This window comes from Carassius carassius, chromosome 21, assembly GCF_963082965.1.
Source record: "Carassius carassius chromosome 21, fCarCar2.1, whole genome shotgun sequence".
NCBI classification, from domain to species: Eukaryota; Metazoa; Chordata; class Actinopteri; order Cypriniformes; family Cyprinidae; genus Carassius; species Carassius carassius.
In genome coordinates this window covers 9,659,586-9,680,706 of record NC_081775.1, presented here as the reverse complement: position 1 = coordinate 9,680,706, position 21,121 = coordinate 9,659,586, and the positions used below count along the sequence as shown (strand labels likewise).

Below are 21,121 nucleotides of genomic sequence, written 5' to 3'. Positions count from 1 at the left end.
ATACAAAATGTATAAATTTTAAGCCACACAAAGTCAACATGTTGATATTTTTGAAAAGGTGTACCTGCGTTATTATGCCATTATCATTATATTAGTTGAAACTAGTCTTAGAATGACAATATTATCGTTTATCGCGATAATTTCTTGGACAATTTATCGTCCAGCAAAATTTGTTATCGTGACAGGCCTATTCATCAACAGTGAAAAGCATGTTATCCATTGGAGAGTTACTAAAGAGATGAATGTAGTAATAGAAATAAAGCATGTAGCTAGCTGACGTGTCAAGTCACATGTTCTACTCACACTGTGCAATGGCAAACACTAAGTCTCTCTCCTCTACAAGGTCTTTGTGTAGCCGAGGAGGACCGAACAGGAAATGGGTGATGGCGGCCAATCCAGTCCTGCGAATGGTGGGCTGAATGTTCTTCTAATAGAGGAGAAGAGGAAGTATTAAACAAACAAAACAAGAGAGTAAATTAAAACTGTATTCTCCTGCTGTGTATAGTTACTTAAACTTACAAGCAGGTCTCCAAGATCAGTGGTCTGAAAATGCTGCAGAGCCTCATTGAAGGAGATCAGTGGTGATGGAGTGAGATCCTCTGCAAGAACTACACAAGTGAAACACTGCTTACTGGCAAGAGACCACACAATGCAAATTTGCTTTATAACCAGGGGTGCACATAAGTGGTCCGCAGGTCCGCATGCGCGACCAAAATAAAAATGCGTAATATAAATATGTTCTGACAGCGCATTTGATTACCGATATGGTTGACAGCTGTTAATGCACAATTACCATTTTAGATCACAAACTGTACTCTATAAGTTTTTTTTTTTTCAACCTGAAAGCATAAATCTAGGCTATGCCTACCGTTTCAAAGCACAATACAAAACTGTGACATTCATCCACTGACGCTATTTAATCAGCAGCGCTAATCCGGCAACCCGGCAAAATAAAAGCCTGCTGATTTTAAGTTTGAATATGATGAAAACGCTTTTGTTTATTTATTTTTAGACACTTTTTTCCAAATTGGGGAATACATAAAGCGATTCTTCTTAAAGAGGCAAACAAACAAAGTAGTAGTAAATATTAGCATTTTATTTTTAGGTTTATTTACTATAAAATAAACTCATTTATTTTTAATACTAGGACTGCTTTTTATTTTTAATAATATTATCACACACTATTATTTAGTTTATTTACTATTATTAAATTTTTTTAAAACTAGATAAATAAAGTGTAATAATATTATAACTATTATTAATTCATTTTTTATAGTTGCATTTAATGGGTCATGCTATATGCAGTGTGAGGACCAAACCAAATCTCCAGGTTCTCTTATGAGAACCAGGCTGAAAAAAATATGTGCATCCCTGTTTATAATCCCTTACCAGTCACCCCCCATTTTTTGGCATGGAGACAGAAATGACATACCCAAAATAAAAAGGTTTCTGCTTATGATTCTTTCTGACTAGATACATAATCAACATTTGTTCACAAAGCTGACACTTCAAAGTTTACTGTTCAGGAATCAGAATCACTCAGACTGTTATGATAATAGAGATTTATAAACTCAAATATAAAAACAAAAAGAAAAATATTAAAAACATTTTTTAAATGTATTAAAAAAATTGCTGATGTAGGATATGAGCTTATAAACGCAGTGTAGCTAAAGCCACAAGTCTACCAAAGCTTCATATGAAAATTTTAGGGCTGCAACTAACGATTATTTTGATAATCGATTAATCTGTCGATTATTTTTACGATTAATCGGTTTATGTACTTATATTTTAGTTTTTCCCATTTTTTCCCCAAGTAAATTATTAATAAATGGTCTTTATCCTTCAGCATAGATTTTTAAGAGATTTTAACCATTTTGCACTGTCATATCCTCATCAAAAATATACCTGGCGTTGTTTTATTGTGTTAGTAATCCTTTTGTTGAACTCTTCTGCAATCACAACACTGACCCATACTCTAGCAAATTTCACAAGGAGATTTCAAATAATGTTTTCACCATGGCAGTCCTTAGAGCTCCTAAAGTAGTTTAACATCCTGAACAAAGCTTGTTAAGGAATCTTTCAGAACATATTTTCACGAAGAATAAGGATAAAACAGAATAAAATTGCAGTGCATTGTATTTTATTATTTACTGGGAAACAGCTTTATAGCTTTTGCTGTGAAATTGTAAACAATCCTTCGTGCCAATGGCATGAAACCTGAATGGAACTCACAATTTAAAGTAAAATCCATCAGAAGGTTGTCCAGAAAAAAAAATTGGACACACACAAAAAACCTGCTGTGTGAAAAAGAGCAGTGAATACTTAGAAAAAAAAGTGCATTTCAAATATCTTTAAAAATTTACCTCTCTCATTCAGTCATAATTAGGCTGCACGACTGAATTTTGAACTGGTAAACGACAAACTGATCACAGAACATGTTTGTAAAGCTTTAAATGTTAACTGTTAAAAAGCAATGTTATCAGCTTTTACGACTAAACATTTGCAAACAACATTGTACTGGAGAATCTGCACAAATAAAAGTCTTAGGGGCCGTTCACAAATCGCGCCTAAAAACGCGTGGAAAACGCTAGGCGCACCGCTTTCTCCTCCTTTCCAAAGCGCTCGTGCAGAAGCACCCCTTAGGCGTCTGCCTTTGCTAAGCAACCATGACGTGATCTCTCCTTGAAGAAACGGAAATTTCAGCAAAGGATAAATGGATTTGCAGCTCAAAAAATCGCTTGCAGTAGCTCTGCTACTAAATTTATTTCAAAATGGAAATCCATATACAACTATGATCAGCTGTTCCTTTCATCTTGACTGAGCTTTTAACATTGTTACGGGAAAGAATGAAGCTGATTGGTTAGTTCTTGTCACATGACCCGCGGTGCGCTTGCGGCATTCCGAAAAGTTGAAATGTTTTTAACTCGATGCGGTGCGGTGTTGGAAATAACCAACTTGAGCGCACAAAAGACGCGATATGTGAACGTCCCCTTAAACAGTTCAGTAGTGCAGAGTTTTCAGGTTACTCTTTTTTTTTTTGAAGGCTCAAAGTAAAGTACTCCCAGCTCCCACATCACGCTGAATGCTGCAGAGACGCTGTTCGGGAAGCACGTGACATAAAACGAGGCCAGCTATTGGCTATTCGCTACTTCTCCTGCTGTACTGGCTGAGTAAAACCTCCGGTGGCTCATTACTGCCACACTTTGGTCACCGCAGATTTGAAATATGCACGAAATGAGCCGCTTACGGCAAATAAAAGTTATTTAGCAACGAATCGATAACTAAATTAGTTGACAACTATTTTAATAATCGATTTTAATCGATTAAATCGATTCATTGTTTTAGCTCTAGAAAATTTCATAATCTAATCTGTAAAACTGAATTTTATGAAACATTTTCTAAGGCCATGTCATGTGTGTTTTTAGAGAAGGCTAATCTGATTGATTTATGCCACTTGTCATCTCTGTAAGATCTCACATGTAAACACTCCTGTGTTCTCTGTCTGTGTTTTTCTCTCTGAAAACTCCCCGATTCATGGTTCTTTTGTTCTCACCAAATGAGTCTTTCACACCTCTGCCAGGTATGACACATTATCCTTTTATCATTATTCCTTTGCTTTTATTCCACCTTTATTAGCCTTTGTAACAAAGTTTGTAGTGGTATTTCACTAAGCTGCAATCTCACTTCAGTGTCAGTATGCATTTAGCCCTTATTTATCAAAAGTCGTACTATAAAGATACAACAAAACATTTTCTTACGACATTAAGTGAATTATTGTGACAGAAATGCATTATGAAGAAATCCACCTGCTATTAGTAGCATTAGAGCTAACGTTAGCATCAAGCTACATCATACAATTTATGAAATTATTAGTACACTTTTACTCAAAACTCACTTTAAACCCTGATCGATTGTTTGTAATAACATCCTTTTGCGATCACGGGTGGAATTCGTTTGTAACTGTTGTAAAAATATGCTATTTATAGCCTTTTACATCGCTGCACAAGTTAGCATGTAGCATTTTCAATTTAAATTTTTATAAAAACGCCCCAGATCTCAAGAAAATCTCATACCAAGCTTTACTATTGTAATCGCGGGTTTATTATTCCGATATTTCGTGTGTACAGGGTAGTGTTGCACGGTGCACCGATACTTCAAAAGTATCGCGATTCTCGGAAATTAAAAACGTCACGATTCCTAAATTTATTAGTATCGATACTATAAAGAATGACTGCGTTCCAGATTTGTAAGAGACGTATTTCATGTTGGTGTGTGCAACGCACGCTTCCAGTGCCTTCCTATGGACGTCTGTTTTTTCTACTCACGCAAGCAGCTAAAAAGCACTACAGCGAGATGGCTGCATTAGTGGCTTTACTAAACTGATTTGGCTTTACTAAAATGTGTGCAAAATTGTATTAAATAGTTTAAGTTGTTCAGATGAACAAAGCACGAGGTTTTCTTGCATAATTAACATTTTAATTGTTTGGTCAGACAGTTCATATATAATATTCACATTAATCTGGGATTAAACGTGGAGTTATGTTCTGTGCTAAATATGAAAACGAGCGTATCTGCACAGCTCCTATAACTGCGCTTTGTGTCTGCTGATTGCTGATCGAGATTTACATGCTTGGCTCACTGACCCCGTAAACTCATTCATTTCGTTCATAAACGAGATGTATCAGTTCATTCAACTCATTCACGAATGAGAAGATCTCTCGATCTCGATCTGGGTTCACTACATTCAACAAATCACATGCTCCGTCGCATCTTGAGTAACTCTTTGACAGGATGAAACAGTTCACAGAGCTGTTCACGAGCTGCGCATGCGCTGGTAATAGCGCCGAGCTCGCGCGCTGCTGTGGAGGGAGGAACTTCAGTGAACAAGAAATATGAGTCTAGTAGCAACGTATCTTCCGTGATGTCCCCGATGCGCGGGTCGGGGTGGGTAAAGAAATGTTACTTTATTTGCGGGCTGGAGCGGGCCAAATAATTTCATAAACGCGGGACCCGCGGGTTGGAAAAAAACCCGACCCGCGCATCACTAGGCTGCATGTGCGAGCACAAGTGATACTGTGGCCACCGGTCCACAACTGGTAGAAAAAGATGACGCTCAATAAAGCTCACTGGCTGAGTTTTCTCTTCTGAAAGAAAAGGTTGCACAATTGACAGAATAAGTTACAATATCTGAGATATTGCTGCTAAATTTTATTTGCTTTTTTTTTTACTTGAATGCCATTGCTTAAATTGATATTATTTATCTTTTGACATTTAATCTTCTGAGTTCAGAAACATTGTTTAATATAATCGCTGTTCATATTTTTATTCAAAGTTCAGAATCAAGATAAATGTATTACTCTTATGTTTCTTATGATAACTGAGATAATGCATGCTAAATTTATTCTTTCTTTACCTTGAATGTCATTGCTCTATTTTATTTTTTATATTTTGATATTTCATACTTTGTTCAAATGTTTAATATATTCATATGTTCATTTATTAGTGTGTTATATGATTAGAATGTTGTCCCGGTATTAAAATAAATCAATGATATTTGAGTGTATTTTCCCTTTTCAGGAAAAGTATCGAAAAAGTATCGAAATCGCAATTCTTGACTAGGTATCGGTATCGAAACAATAATTTTGGTATCGTGACAACACTAGTACAGAGGTGTATCAGTGTTATTATGGGTAGATAACAACCAGGAAGTGTACAGGAAACATGTGACACGATGTGGCTGTGTCCGGTTATGACTCTCTAAAGATTGACAAGGCGAAGGACCAATCAGAGTCTGTCTGACACACAGCACGAGCACTGAGAAGCAAACACACACAGATAGCTGGGAGAGGCTGTTTATCATCAGATCGCGTAAATCAGTGGAAAATGAATAGAAATGACGATTCTGTCTGAATAAAATATGAAGTAAACATCAGTAAATATATCCATATATATCCGCAGATATGCATCTTTGGTCTATAAATCCTTATTGACGCTGTTCAGTGAGTCTACTTGAACACAAATAAACCGCTGCAGACGTGACTGAATATGAATGAGGGGTGAATTTCTATTCAAAATGTGGCACTGCTGACATAAATTACTAAATAACTGTCACTGCAACAATGTTTTATCAAAACATTGGTCAAATATCGAAGCTAGAGTCTTTAAACTTTCAAATGATGCACAGTTTGTCCAGATCAAGTAAGAGAGTGATGTTTAACATGCTGTGAAAGTGAAACAATAATAAACTGGGTCATGAATATGACCAGGGGTACACATAAGTGGTCCGTAAGTCTGCATGTCCGACCACCACACAAGTCCGACCAATATAAAAAATGCGTTATATGAATATGTTCTGTCAGAGCATTTGCGTACCGACATGGTTGACAGCTATTACCATTTTAGATCACAAACTGCGCTATATTAGTTTTATTTTCAACCTGAAAGCATAAATCTAGTCTATCTCATTGCGTTTTCAAAGCACAATGCAAAACTGCGACATCCATCTACTGACGCTGATCAGCAGCGGTGCTAAATCCGGAAGCGCATATAAAATAAAAGCCTGCTAATTTTAAGTTTGAATATGATGAAAACGCTTTTATTTATTTATTTTTAGACGTTTTTATCCAAAGCTACTTAAAATTAGGGAATACATAAATCGATTCTTCTTAAATAGGCAAACAAAGAAAGTAGTAGTAAATATTAGCATTTATTTTTAAGTTTACTATAAAATAAATGTATTTGTATTTAATACTAGTACTGCCTTTTATTTTTAATAATATTATCACACACTATTATTTAGTTTATTTACTATAATTGTATAAAAATACAAAAATACTAAATAAAGTGCTATAATATTATAAATATTATTAATTAATTTTTTATAGTTATATTTAATGGGTCACGCTATATGCAGTGTGAGGACCAAACCAAATCTCCAGGTTCTCATATGAGAACCAGGCTGAAAAATTATGTGCACCCCTGAATATGACAATGTCCATTTCGAAGCACTTTTTGTGTACTGAAGGATCATGAAATGTAATTTCTGACTGGTTGTGTGGAACTGATCCTCTGCTAAGCCCCACGGTAACATTTGCAGGTTGCCTACCTGCTTGCGCTTTACTGCCTCTGTCAAACACAGCGCAAGAAGCATTCACATTGAGTGAATTACCTTAAATGGGTCATTGGATGCCCATTTTCCACAAGTTGATTTGATTCTTTAGGGTCTTAATGAAAAGTCCATAACCTACTTTTGTTACAATTTCTCAATGATAGTGTAAAACACTCTTTTTACCCTTTCAAAATCAGCTCTGTTTTCAGCAAGCAGTTTTTTTAGTCCATTAAATGTAAATGAGCTCTGCTCACCCGCCCCTCTAAAGTTGTATAAAATTAATATCACATTTGGAATAGAGCTGAAAGTCGGGAAACTCCTGGTAGTGTGTTGTGTGGCATATATTATATAGAGTTAATATATTTTTTTTCTACTGCAGTGTGTTTGTTTCTTTGTGTATGGTGTTGCGCTTATAGTGTTGATTTCTCCGTGAGTCAGACCGGCTGAACGAGCATCAACTGACGCGACCTCGATACTGTCAATACATTATCCATTATTAGTCACCGTTTACACTTAAAGTAATAAAATCTGAATATTTCTCGCCAAAGTTTATTGTTTGTTATTAAAATTTAGATCAGTTAACCTCTCCGGTCGGGCAAGTAAAATTGTCTTTCCCTTGCCCCTTCACAAAATCCACTTGTCCCGGACAAGTGTTAATGTTGAGCCCTAAGTTTTTTATTTTATTTTAATGTTTGCTTTGCACGATGAGAGGATAAGACATAATTCACCCCAAGAAGATGTGATGAGGATTACCTCAAGATTTGAGTTTTGGATTTCCTCAGAAAAAAAAGAATGAAACGCTATATTCAGCAGAGATCATAAACATGAGTAAGTCTCTTTTTATTTATTTATATACTTGTACTAGTTTCCACATAATGTGTAAACATTTTACTAGTTATACTAAAGACTTTTTCCAAACTATAATTCGTGACTAAATGTATAATCAAGTAAAACATTATGAATTTTCAATAACAATATACACTATACCATTCAAAAGTTTGATGTAAATAATATAAATGTAACAAATAAATGTTAATGTAACAAAGTAACAAACAATGCTGTTCTTTCAATTTATCAAAAAAAAAAAAGAAAAAAATATTCTCAGCTCTTTTCAACATTAATAATAATAATAATAATGATACTAATAATAAATGTTTTTTTGTTTGTTTTTTTTGTAGAAGATCAGTGTGTGACTGGAGTAATGATGCAAAAAATTCTGCTTTGAAAGTCAGCTTTGATTGTTACTAATAAACTGTTTAACTGCACTCGAAAGAAAATATTAAATTATTTTGTGGGATAATTAAATATATTCTAAATAAACTACTAACATAACAAAATATATATTTATTTTGTTCTCACATTCTTTCTTGTAACTCCTCACTCACAGTGGCACAGATGACTGAATGGCTCATTATGCAGCTCATTATGCGGGCCTTTGTCTTCTCAGGTGTAAATCACAATGATATTCATGATAGTTCACGCCCTCTCGCATAGACCCTTTCTACACAAAAAGTGTCTTCGAAAATTTTAATCAATATATTGTTTTCCGTGAGTGAGTAAACAAGATGATTTTCACATAATTTAGAAAGAAACATTCCAGGCTACAAGCTCCAGTTCTCAAAAGTCCCGGGAACCAATGTTCTTTATGTGTTTTATGGCCTTATTCAAGTGATTTAACATTTTTTGTTTTTCACTAACCACACATAAACATTGTTTACTCAAAAACACAATCATGTACATACATGCTGCTCACTTATTATTATAGCCCAGTTTGTGCTGATTACAGTGGTATTAGACCGTAGCCATTTAGATGTTTACAAGCAACTGAAAAAAGCACAAATGTCATGTCAGGGCATGACGAAACTTCTCCAGGCCCCTAAAACCCCCTTAGACCTCAGAGGGTTAATTAGTGTTGGTAATGAAGCCCTGTATTGATATTTCTCAAAACTTTTATTTGTTCTAAACCTCTATTTTAATTATTTTATTATTTATTCAACCTGAACTGCTTAACATACAGACTCCACTTTCGATTGGCTAAACAGATTCTCAGTCACATTTTTTTTTTTCAGTTTCAGAGTGGTTTATGGTTCAGTTGATAGAGCCAAAACAGGTGATATTTAATGACACCTAATTCACTTGTATCTGTAAGATATTTTGTGGGGGCCTCAAAATACAAAAAAAATATCTCCTCCACTTTCAACACAACACATACTATTTATATGTGGACTGCTCAAAAAGTATTGCCCATTTGTTGGCCGGATATCTCATCAAGAAATGCCGATGCTCCAGATTGTATCTGACAGTGATCAGGTTTCGTAATGTATCTATTTTAGCCAAGCAGGTGATGCCATCTCCCCAGGGTAGGGGCGTATGTTTAGTCACGGTGACGTAATGTGCTCAGTATCCAGGCTGACAGGACATTGTTTCCATGGTGACAAGGTAATTGGTCTCACCTGGTTGGATGCTCTCCAGGGCATCCCACTCCTCTTGTGCTCGCTCCACCTCCAAGCTCACCTCTAGACAGACAAAATCACACACACACATTGTTGTTGAACTACTGACATCATTCTGTGTAACACTGTTTCTGAGTGATGAAGTCTTTACCTTCTGTTTTAGTCTGATTGCCTCCTGCTGCCAGGGACTGTAAGAGCCCATTCTGTTTCAGTGCTGAGATCTACACAAGTTCACACCATTATCATTGCTATTCAAACCAGGAGCACACAACATCACATGACTGTAAGTGAAATACTCACTGGGACACTTTTGAGATAAGGGTTGCCATTCAAGTTCCCATTGTCTTTGATGCTGTTAGATGGAGTCAGTCCATTTAGGATCTATAAAAAGTCCAAAACACATCAACAGGAAGCAACCATGACACATGCAGATATTCACAAGACCTGGTTTCAATAAAAATATTTTAGCAGAGTTTCTCACAGTCGTGCATTTGGAGTGCCCATTTGTTAGATCCTCTGTCTGTTTACATTCTTGTGGAAAACCATTAAAGCCCTAAAAGGAAGAAATCAAAATAAATATATAAAATATACAAATAAATCTCTCTCTCTCTAAATATCTATGTTGCTAATATTACTCCTTACCTTGTTTTTGAAAAGCTAACACAAATGTTTAAAATTAAACTGCATTTGAAATATAAGAATACATATGAAATTAATTTTATTAATTTATATTCAATTTAAACCATAAACTGATTTCACAACTGTGCACATTTCTAAAAGTGCACACATTTTAATTTGTGTAATCGCCTTTTCACATTCATGTATAACAATGTACTACGTATATCGAATATCAAAAGGAAAGGAAATATCCATTCAATGTGGTACTGGCAAATAAACTAAATTATATGCACTAGGGCTGCACGATTATGACAAAAGTCATAATTGTTGATCATTCCCTTGAAATTGTTATTGCTATTATTAATTACGATTATCACAATTTACATTGAATGATGTTTATACCATTGTTTGATGCAACTGCATGCTGTATTTTTATATGGAAATAAACAAGTTGAAAACACTAACTGGAAAACCTTTAGTGCTTTTCTATAGTATTAAGTCTCAAATATCAACTTTGGAAAATCAGATGTTTCTTCTTTTTAAATGATAAAAAAAAGATGAATAAAGTGTTATACTAAAATTTAAACAATGGAAAAACCCTTAAGATAACATGAAAAAAAAAAACTGCATCTTAAGCACACAGAATAACATAAGTGGACTTTGAACGATTAATTGCTGCTTTGAATGATTACGTAACTGCAGCATCCATAATTTTAACTGCGATTAGAAATTTGATTAATTGTGCAGCCCTAATATGCACTGTACAAACGTATTACAGTAGAGTGTACAGTGCTTATAATTTAGACTAGATCTCCCTAGTCAGTGTAGCTGACATGTTGTGAAATTCCCTTTGTGCAGTTTGCTCCCTGGGTGAAACAAAGAGAGGAGCTCTAAAAGATAGTGTAGTAGCTGCGTCACACCTGTTAGGAAATTTACAATGCAGCATCAAATGTATTTATGCATGCCCCAATATTACAAAATCAGCCCTGAGCAAGTATAGTACAGTACAGCTTTTTAATAGAGTAATAGACTAAATTAACTTCTCAGTCTTCTCTCAGTTTCATTCAGTAATCTCTGACTCAAAAATTCCTTATGAGAAAAAAAGAAAATGTATAAAATTAGCAGTTCAGATTAGACTTCACACAACATATTAATGATAACCATGAGATATATATATATATATATATATATATATGGATATCATACTAATACTACTCATATGATAACATCGTAAATAATCAAGAGCCAGTAACTACAGCACACTGCATTGCGTAGCTACTATTGCTGTATAAAATCATGTCCGAGAAGACTCCTGCACCCCCAAAAAAATTATCTTGCAAATGTGGGAGTTTTTCCCAACCCTGTTCCTGAAGGCACACCAAAAGTACACATTCTGGAGGTCTCTTAACTATCCATTTCAGATCTCGTAGTCTCCATTAACAAGCTCAGCTGAATCACATGTATTTGATTAGGAAGAGTTCAAAATGTGTATTGTTGGTGTGCCTCCAGGAACAGGGTTGGAAAACGCTGTTAGACGGCCCAGTCTGGAGGAAGCGCCCTTTAACAGCAGGGTTTTTTTTATCGCTTTTTTTTGTTACAGTTACAAAATCTATCCAACGTGTCAAAGAGAACAAAACCTTAATAAAATTATTTTTTATTAATTACTTAATTAATTACTTGCGCCTCAGAGTGAGCAGGCAAAACACAATGAATGCTGTCTTTGCTTTCGGGGGTGGATTTCTGTCGTGTAAGACAATTATACAGACATACTTTGATGACAGACTTTGCTCAGGCATTTCAGAACAACCAAAACAACATTTCTGATGCTGTGCATTGAGATCGGTCTGCTGATTAGTCAAGTTATCCTGTGCCTTCATGCAAAATTACGTGAATTCTTGATGTGCAAGGAGGAATTTATTCAGTAAATGTGTTTCCATCATAGTTTGTGGACATTTTTCTTATTGATTAAAACATTTTTTTATTCACATTCACATAGAATTTATGCGCATCTTTATCCCGTTTCCATACCAGTGTTTTTTTAATGCGACTTTTTCAAAATAGGTGGATGGAAACATAGCTATTGAGTGAATGATTCAATAATTAATTCATTCAGTGTATTGCAGTATAGTAGTATTCTAGGTAGGGATGTCATACATACCTCTGTATGTACTGCGACTGCAACAACCCCTTCCATGACATGAGTCCACTGTCTCGCTGTCCCCTACTGTCCACCCATCCTGTGGACTAGGCCAACAGTAAACACTGCCCACTGGACACTCATAGTTCTAGAGCACTTTTAACGCTTTCAGAAGCACTTGCTCCCAGTCCAATAAGCATGGATTTAGACTAAAACAGCAGAAGAGCTTTCAGTAGTGCATTGTTTAACTGCGCCACTTCTGGAGATTCAGAGAGGGGCTGGTAGACACAGAGTTGGGCCAAGGAGCAAAAGCATAATTTGAATAGTAACAAGCCTGAGGTTAGTTCCTAGTGGGATCGTGCAGCAAGTTGTAAATCGTGATGGCCTTGTTGGAGATGGATTTCTCAAGTCCGTCGAGTGCTAATTGTACCAGGCCTGTGCCACACCAATGGGCAAGCACTAGGCTTCCTACAAGTCCACTTATGTCAAACTGAAGCGTTGCAAATGAAGTAGAAATCAGAAATAGATTAGGTACAGCAGTGATGAAGCTGTCAGTGACTCTGTATTGAAGACAAAATCTCAACAGAAAGCAGAACGAAATTCAGATTTGGAGGCTTGTTACAGGAGTCTAACACTGAAAAGCTAGTTTATTGATGGCTTGGAGGGGTAAGGGTCTTTTCTGAAACTCCCTGTGTCCTTCCACCGACAGCTACAGCAACGTCTGAATGAGTCTCTGTAGGATACACAATCATAAGTATTAGAATATGCAAAAATTGAATAATAATCACATTGTAATTAATATTTAAAAATGTACATGCATATGCAGTGCAAACATCAACGTGTGCAAAATACATAGGCGTGCATGCACTCTCCAGCTTTCATTATGAAGCAATGCAAAGGAGCGCTGCACAGAAAAAAGGCATCCGAAAAGCATGACGTCATCTGATCAAGACCGCATCCCTTTGAAATCGAAATAAACGGCGACCAGCAATACGATCATCAATTACCACAGATGACATCTCAAACGCTCCCTTTCGTTTCGCAATGTCTTTAATGTGCAGCCAGGCTTCATACGACGGATAACTGGATCTAATGCATTCATAAGCAGAGAAAGGCTGAGAGGTGACGTCATCTACATCCTGACTCACAAAACCCGAACTAACTAAACATAATAATAAACATAAAAGACATACAACTCAAAAGCTTACTCAAAGTATTAATCAACCATAAACGCTATATTGGAAATCAGTGGCATCAGATACGATGCATCAGTTCCAAATGCGGCACAGCATGAATGTATGACAGCATCCAGTGAACTGTCAAACACCTTTACAAAACATACATTAACCATTATATGAAGAATACGTGACGGATTTAACTTACACGTATTTAACTTAAGCAATAGCTAATACAGCAACATATAATGAACACAGGAAATTTATCCGACGGCTAACAATAATAAAGTCCAACAGAAAACTGACCAACTTACTCGCATTACAGTTATTTCTGCCACAAATAACGGTACATTTCAGCCTCTTCCTCGTTCCCTTCCAGTTAAATGAGCAGCACGAAACACTCACGTTTACCTCGAAACCTGCAGTTACTGTAGTTTTTTCTGCTCGACTAAAAATGTTATTTACTATCTTATTTCAGTCAGTGACTGTGAAGCGTCAGTCTCGCGACCTGCTCGAGCTAAACTGGCTCAATCTCTTCGTACTCTCGTTTAGATAACTTGACTATAATTACTGTTTTACGACACAGTATCCACCGAAAGGTGCAAACGACGTAGCGTTGCCTTTCTTAGCTGCTTTTTAAACATTTATATCGTTGCTAGAATGATAGGTATTAAATATTAGTTGCAAATTTTTACCTGTTTCTCTCCCTCCAATCTCGACCCCCCCCCCCCCCCCCTCCCTTTCCACAGTAACTGAAACCCCGACGCCTTCTGGGAATTGTGGTTCTTCTACTGTAAATAGACTTCCGGTACTGTAAGAGTGGAATTATTTTGTTTTCATGAAATTTCACTGAAAGTATAACTTAATCTAAAACTACTTTGAATTCTTGTTTAATTATGCCATTTTATGAGATATTTTTAAGATCGGACATGGAATATTTTTAATAAAACAACAACTAAATAAATAAACGCAGGCATAGTTTATGATTAAATGCCTTTGACTCAAACAGTCCTTTACTGAGACATATTTACTCTTTTTTTATTTCAAACAGTGACAGCAGTAAGCCTACGTAATATAAAATTATTTTAGAATCTTTTTTTTATGATTCCTCATGGAATGCATTCATAAATTTACAACTACAGCAAGAATAACAATAATTTAGTAGCTATAGTTTATGGTAAAATGTGGAAATTAGTAAAAAAAAAAAAAAAAAAAAAAAAAAAAAAAGGATGTGCTTACATACATTTAAATCTAAAAATCCTGATGCTGACTAAATAAAATAAAAATTCATGTTCATGTTATTATGCTGTTAGGCCAACTAGTTTGTTTATCAGAAACCGCACATAGTGTAATGTAGCCAAGTTGAGGATTTTTTTAAAGTGGAAATCCACACGTGTCTTTCAGAAATGTCCCAAAACTGTGGACGCAGAGGGGTCATTTGTACAACATCTGCTTTGAAATTCATTTAAAATAATTAGAAATGGCCCACTGCATCGGAAAATATGAAAAACATTAGAGAGGGGATTGCGGCCCGCCTTTGGCCAGGACATCAGCGTTTACCTCATTTCCTGCTTTATGCAATGTTGGCTCAGTCGGACCTTCAAGGAGCTGATAAGTTCCCAAAACACATGCGAATAACCAAACACCTCCTTAACCAAACCCAGGCTAATCCACTCCAGACGACAAGACATTTTTATGGACTGAGTTTCTGGCTGTAATACGAGTCACATTCCCTTTCAGTTTGCTTGAACATCGGTGAGACGCTAATGGGCATTACTGACACAAAATGTTGTTTATATAACTGCCGGAGTGGCCTGCCAAAGTATGTAGATCAAGATATTTCCTGTATTTCCTTACTCAATCTGCAGATTGAGGCTTTGGTCACAATTTGTACTGTAGGAAAACGAACCCATGAACAACAAAACTGATACTGATACTGTAGTTTGTCAGTTTAATACTTTTAATGAATATTCACTAAGCAGACATCCTTTTCCAGGGTGATGCAATAATAAAATTAACTTAAAATAAATACTTCTTTTTTTCTTTTTTTACAAACAATGATAAAACAGGAACGAACAAGCCCAATAATTAATGGTCAGTGGTGTTCTGCAGAAGTATACGAGTGAAGTAAATGAAGTTCAAGCCACAAAATGAAGGTGGCAGAGGAAGTAGACTGAGCTTATCCTCAGGGTTGAAATCTCCACTGGAATGACCCAGCAACCTCCAGCATCCATTCTGAGTTATTACAGTTCTGTGCATGTGAAAACATTTTAAATAGAGAGGCTTGAACACAGAGCAGCATGTTGTTTTGATGGATAATTTAACTTCTGTATCTGTGTGACATTTTTACAAGTGTAGGCTGAAATGGGAGTGGTGGTTTTGGGTGGGTCAAGCTTGACCCTGAATAGAGTTGCCCTTGTTATGGCATCTTTTTTAGGGTATAAATGTGGACATCAGCAGCCAATGGCAGCTTCCACGCCACCACTGGATGCCATTCTGTGCCTGAGATGGTTCGCGAAATCCACCTGGGTTTGCGAAAGTACTCGGTTGATAACGGTTTTTGGGATCCAACCCTGGAGATGACAGAACAGGGACAAATCAGACATTAGATAGGACATTCAGTATAAGAATAGTGTTACACTAAATCTTAACTTATGTAGATATTCCATATTAAATGCTTTTTAAAGCATATATTAATTAAATAAGAATTTAAATTTTTGGGTAAACTCTCTCGGAAGGTGTAATTAGTGTGTAATTTTTTAAGACAATGGAGCAAACTTCATTGCAAAAATAACTGTTTCGAACACATTTCCTGAAAACTCCCTCAATTAGTTAGGATAAGAGTCAACCTTTCTGTGTTAGCCTCAAACAAACAGAGCGATTTCTATTGTTTCAACAGTGCTAGGAGTGTTTAAACCTTTCAGGGAAATCAGCCTTGTAATGTCTTGCTAATAGTTATAAAACTGGAATACAAGAATGTATTTGTAACATCTAAGAAATGACACATACACACAGCACAATTAACATACTTTAAGGTCTAAATTGAGCAACCAGGTAAATTTTGTCTTATTGGGATCTTCTACACTTGGTCGCATCACAATACAGGTGGGTCCATTCTCAGCCCTTAGAAAGAAAGCAATATTGTTAATTCATGACAACTCTCAATTGACAAAACAGTGTTAATGTATTTGGTGTTGGCTGCTGCTACATGAATAAACACCAATAAATACCATAACAGATCTAAACAGGTGGAGCTGGGGGAGGTGGAGGGTTTCAGAGGCACTCTGATAGCTTGCTGCAGGACCAGCTTACAGCGAACACTAAAGCAGACCATAGTGATTCATATTTTCACTTACCTTACAAACCCTTTCTGTTCAGGCATTCCAGGGTGCTGAGTGGACATCCCAGCCAGGAAACATGTAGATCCCCTCCGCTTGGCACAGCGGACACTTACAAAGTCTCGTGGGCCCACCACATTTCCAGGTGTTTCAGCTGAAACCTCATGTGTGATCATAGTGTCCTGACCGATCTTCTGAAGAATCTGAGAGGTAACAAAACTGTATTGAATACCAAATACATCTAGGTAACATTAGCTGTATGGTTTTTCTGTTACATCATGATGGAAGACTGTGAGTATGATATGAGAAGTTCTTTAAAAAGGAAAGACCTTATACATGCACACACTGCAGTTAGACCTTCAGCACAGCAAGCTGACAGTCAGTAGATCATCTGTTCCTACCCACCTTGACTTGTTTGACATTTGGGTTCCACTCCCCCATTTGTTCCATGTTATCCACCAGCTCCTCATATAGTTCATCTGTCTTCTGTTCCAGCATCACTTCTAACTTAAAAACCTTGCCAATGTCTGGTAGTACTTTGCTCATCACCTTATCACCATTGACCTGAAAGAGAAAAACCCACAATTTGTCATTTTTATTATATATACAGTTTATACGAGCAAAAGAAATGTGACACTAAATTCCTATATAAAACCAGTTATTAAAATATGCACGAATACAGGGCATCTATACATTGTCTTATAAGAATGAATGATGAAATCTGATTATTGACGAGACATACACTCTCAATCTCAATTTGCCAGCCGTCCTGGTCACTGAGGATGCTGATGGACTTCTGCAGAGCTTGCTGTCCCTGCTGCACATAACACTGCTCAGCTTCACTGTACGTCTCCTCTGCAATCCGACTGCCTGAAACACACGCAGAAACTTGATCCTTAGCATAAAGAAATACATAGTCGATTTCTAAAGAACAATGAGCATTTCTGTGAAAATGGTGGAGATTTTTTATTGACCCTTTCTGCAACTTACATTGTTACGCCAGTAGGTGCCGACAAATGACTGTGTTTATGAGTGAGCTACTGAATCATTCATTCAACCAATTCATTTAAAAACACTGAATCATTCAGGAACATTACAAGTGATTACAACTTCTCACCAATTGCCTCATGGAATAGTAAACTGTCCATCAGATGCACACATTATAAACTGTGCTAAAGCGGGAGGAGCCTAGCTTACTGATTTATGAATACTAAGAATTCGTAAATACTACTGATTTCATGTACCGCCTGCTATATTGTATGGAAATAGGAATATTTGAATGCAGGGGCTGTCTTTATAAGTGAGTTGTTTAATTACTCACTCAACTTATTTGTTAAAAAATGCTGATTTGTTCAGGAATAAAAGACAATTCTGCTGTGGTCTTCTTTATAACTATTTTAATTGGTCAAGAAAAAAAGATAAATAATAGTCAATGCTGTGTCTCAATTAGTTACCAAAAAAACAAAATCACACTCACTAATATACACAGGGGTGCACATAAGTGGTCCGTAAGTCCGCATGCGCGACCAAAATAAAAAATGCGTTATATAAATATTCTGACAGCGCATTTGCGTACCGACATGGTTGACAGCTGTTACCATTTTAGATCTTTTAGTTTTATTTTAAACCTGAAAGCATAAATCTAGTCTATCTCATTGCGTTTTCAAAGCACAATGCAAAACTGCGACATCCATCTACTGACGCTGATCAGCAGCGGTGCTAAATCCGGAAGCACGTAAAAAAATAAAAGCCTGCTAATTTTAAGTTTGAATATGATGTAAACGGTTTTATTTATTTATTTATTTATTTTTAGACATTTTTATCCAAAGCTACTTAAAATTAGGGAATACATAAATCGATTCTTCTTAAATAGGCAAACAAAGAAAGTAGCAGTAAATATTAGCATTTATTTTTATGTTTACTATAAAATAAATGTATTTGTATTTAATACTAGTACTGCCTTTTATTTTTAATAATATTATCACACACTATTTAGTTTATTTACTATAATTTTATTTTTTTTATAAACTAAAAGTGCTATAATATTATAACTATTATTACTTAATTTTTTATATTTAATGAGTCAAGCTATATGCAGTGTGAGGACCGAACCAAATCTCCAGGTTCTCTTATGAGAACCAGGCTGAAAAAATTATGTGCACCCCTGAATATACAAATCAACAGCACTATTACTCTTGTAATACTGCTTAAATTATATACTGTATATACAGTATATAACAGTTAAACAATTTCACAAGAAATGGCTATTACATGTACAGTTGAAGTTAAAAGTGTCTCTGTTCTCTTAAAATGGATGTTTAAGTGGTGTAAAAGTCTTCTTACTGAGAAGGGAGCTCCTTCTTCGGATGTGGTTGATCCAGGCACTAGGTCCAGGTCCAGAAAGCTTGTTCAGCTCATGATGGATTGCAATCACTGCATTCTTCCTCAGACCTGATAGTAATAAAAAGATAAATATATACACAAAAATCGGAATAAAAAGTGGCATATATAACAAATATTTCAGAAAACTGTGGATTCCTGAATCAGCTCCTTACCGGTCATGTTTCTCGTGTGCCTGTAGGAAATGCCAGCACACAGTTTAAACGTTGCAGGCAACATTTTAAAAGTTTTTTCAATAGATGAATGAGTGACTACACGTGAAATGTGGGCACGGCGAGTTAGAAGTGGAATCTGAGGAACAGTTGGCTGCTTCGGCCCCTTTATAGCCCCATCAGACAAGGCCATGTTCTCGTCACCTCACAGATAAAACAGCACCATCACTCAACGCACAGGGGTGACCCTGTATGTCAAGGATGTGCAGCGAACACGACGCTCTATCTGTTACCAATATAAACACGTTGTTACAGATAACAGCCAGTGCCTGAAGACTACCCACACAGAACACCGGTTAGTACACTCAAGTTGCCTGCATTTAAACTCTCAGTATGTCACAAATGTCATTCTCTTCTGGTTCCATTACAGCTTTAGCTCAGGAGGTCAAGTTTACAATATGACAAATCACTAGCCAGAAATGTCCTGTATCATCATCGCCATAACTCCAAGAGTTCGAATTAAAATGACATCATTACTGGGTACATCCAAAAAAAATAAAAATAAAAAAGGCAATTAGTGGCTTCTCCAAAAAGAAACCACTTTTGTGGACTTGGTTTTTAATTTTAGCATTCAATCTTATGTTAGTTGACAGTGCAGGTTGTATTCTGCAAATCACATTCTGCCACACAAACCCATATCAACACTGCAACAATTCAGTTCTCTATCAGTGACAAGAAGAGGCCAGAGTGACAACCTTGGACTCGGCGCCAATTGAAACTTTTCTAGTTGTATGACAATATTGGTTTAATGACTCGTGGTTTTCAGCTTGACGTAAAATCAACTCGCTCAAGATCATTTAAGCAATGGAAAGAGGCTTTATGAGTAAAAGTACCTTAACCCACAACCCCGTGTCCCTCAGAGTAATTTATACTTTAGGCCTTAACCTTTATCAGACCACCTTCTAGTCTGGAAGTGTGCAAATTACAGCCATAAATTGTTCAAATAAAACTAGAACAGGTGCAAACGAGAGCTGTAAGCGAATACTAACTTTAACTGAATTAATTCCTTATAACAATTATTAAAATCAAATTACTTAACATTTTTATCAATATTACCTGAAAAAAAGCCCCCAAAAATTAAAGACTATTGTGGCAAGTGGGTGAAGTTAGTAGAAAAATTGAATAAAAATGATTTATAATTGACATTTCAAATTCTAATATTATTTACACACTTTTACACACACACACACACACACACACACACACACACACACACACACACACACACACACACACATATATATATATATATATATATATATAATATCAGATGAAAATTAAACAATTTAAACCAAAATAAGTCAATATTCCTTACCATTTATTATTAAAAGTTTTATGTTTCCCTTTCAAGACATTCACGTAAGCGATCATAATACAAGCACGTTCACATTTCTAAAAGAACTACACAGTTCTGTTCAGGCCAGCACAGGTTTTTATTCAGAAGGACTCTGTCAGGTTTGGCATCACATGCAATCAGCATAGTACAACACCTCTCTTTAAAACACGTGTGCGTGTGTTTGTGCGTGTACATGTTTACGTCATGTGAATGACTGAAGTGACGCACAAAGTGCAAACCGTATCATGGGCACTAACCTGGACTAGACTACTAAAAAGGAGGCACTTCATTGGGTTTTTTTTTTCTCAGAATGTAGTTAAAACTCACTTCAAAGACTTAAAAAA

General features: G+C 36.1%; 2 protein-coding genes across 2 annotated transcripts in view; both read right to left on the bottom strand.

Annotated features, from left to right (window-relative positions):
- LOC132097496 (ELMO domain-containing protein 3-like) overlaps positions 1–13,597 on the bottom strand; it is a 32,395-nt gene extending 18,798 nt beyond the window's left edge. Inside the window, exons 1-8 of the mRNA XM_059503234.1 lie at positions 13,525–13,597; positions 12,338–13,049; positions 10,043–10,114; positions 9,862–9,942; positions 9,713–9,782; positions 9,562–9,624; positions 520–608; positions 304–427 (exon numbers count right to left, since the gene is read on the bottom strand). Coding sequence (XP_059359217.1) covers positions 304–427; positions 520–608; positions 9,562–9,624; positions 9,713–9,782; positions 9,862–9,942; positions 10,043–10,114; positions 12,338–12,373 — 535 coding nt within the window. The 5' untranslated portion in view covers positions 12,374–13,049; positions 13,525–13,597. The remainder of the gene's footprint in view (positions 1–303; positions 428–519; positions 609–9,561; positions 9,625–9,712; positions 9,783–9,861; positions 9,943–10,042; positions 10,115–12,337; positions 13,050–13,524) is intronic.
- Positions 13,598–15,441: 1,844 nt separating this feature from the next.
- Positions 15,442–19,729, bottom strand: LOC132097106 (steroidogenic acute regulatory protein, mitochondrial-like). The gene is made up of 7 exons (XM_059502730.1): positions 19,385–19,729; positions 19,173–19,280; positions 17,572–17,699; positions 17,235–17,393; positions 16,848–17,032; positions 16,521–16,614; positions 15,442–16,064 (listed from the first exon to the last, which is right to left on the bottom strand). Exons 1-7 carry the CDS (start codon positions 19,572–19,574, stop codon positions 15,945–15,947), a joined length of 984 nt encoding a protein of 327 aa, XP_059358713.1. The 5' UTR covers positions 19,575–19,729; the 3' UTR covers positions 15,442–15,944.
- Positions 19,730–21,121: the final 1,392 nt, after the last annotated feature.

Coding starts and splice junctions, on each gene's coding strand:
- LOC132097106 (XM_059502730.1), bottom strand. CDS start 19,574: ATGGCCTTGTCTGATGGGGCTATAAAGGGGCCGAAGCAGCCAACTGTT. Junction 17,700..19,172: donor AAGAAGGAGCTCCCTTCTCA/GTAAGAAGACTT, acceptor CGTGTGTTTCAG/GCAGTCGGATTGCAGAGGAG. Junction 17,033..17,234: donor CAAATGTCAAACAAGTCAAG/GTGGGTAGGAAC, acceptor GTTACCTCTCAG/ATTCTTCAGAAGATCGGTCA.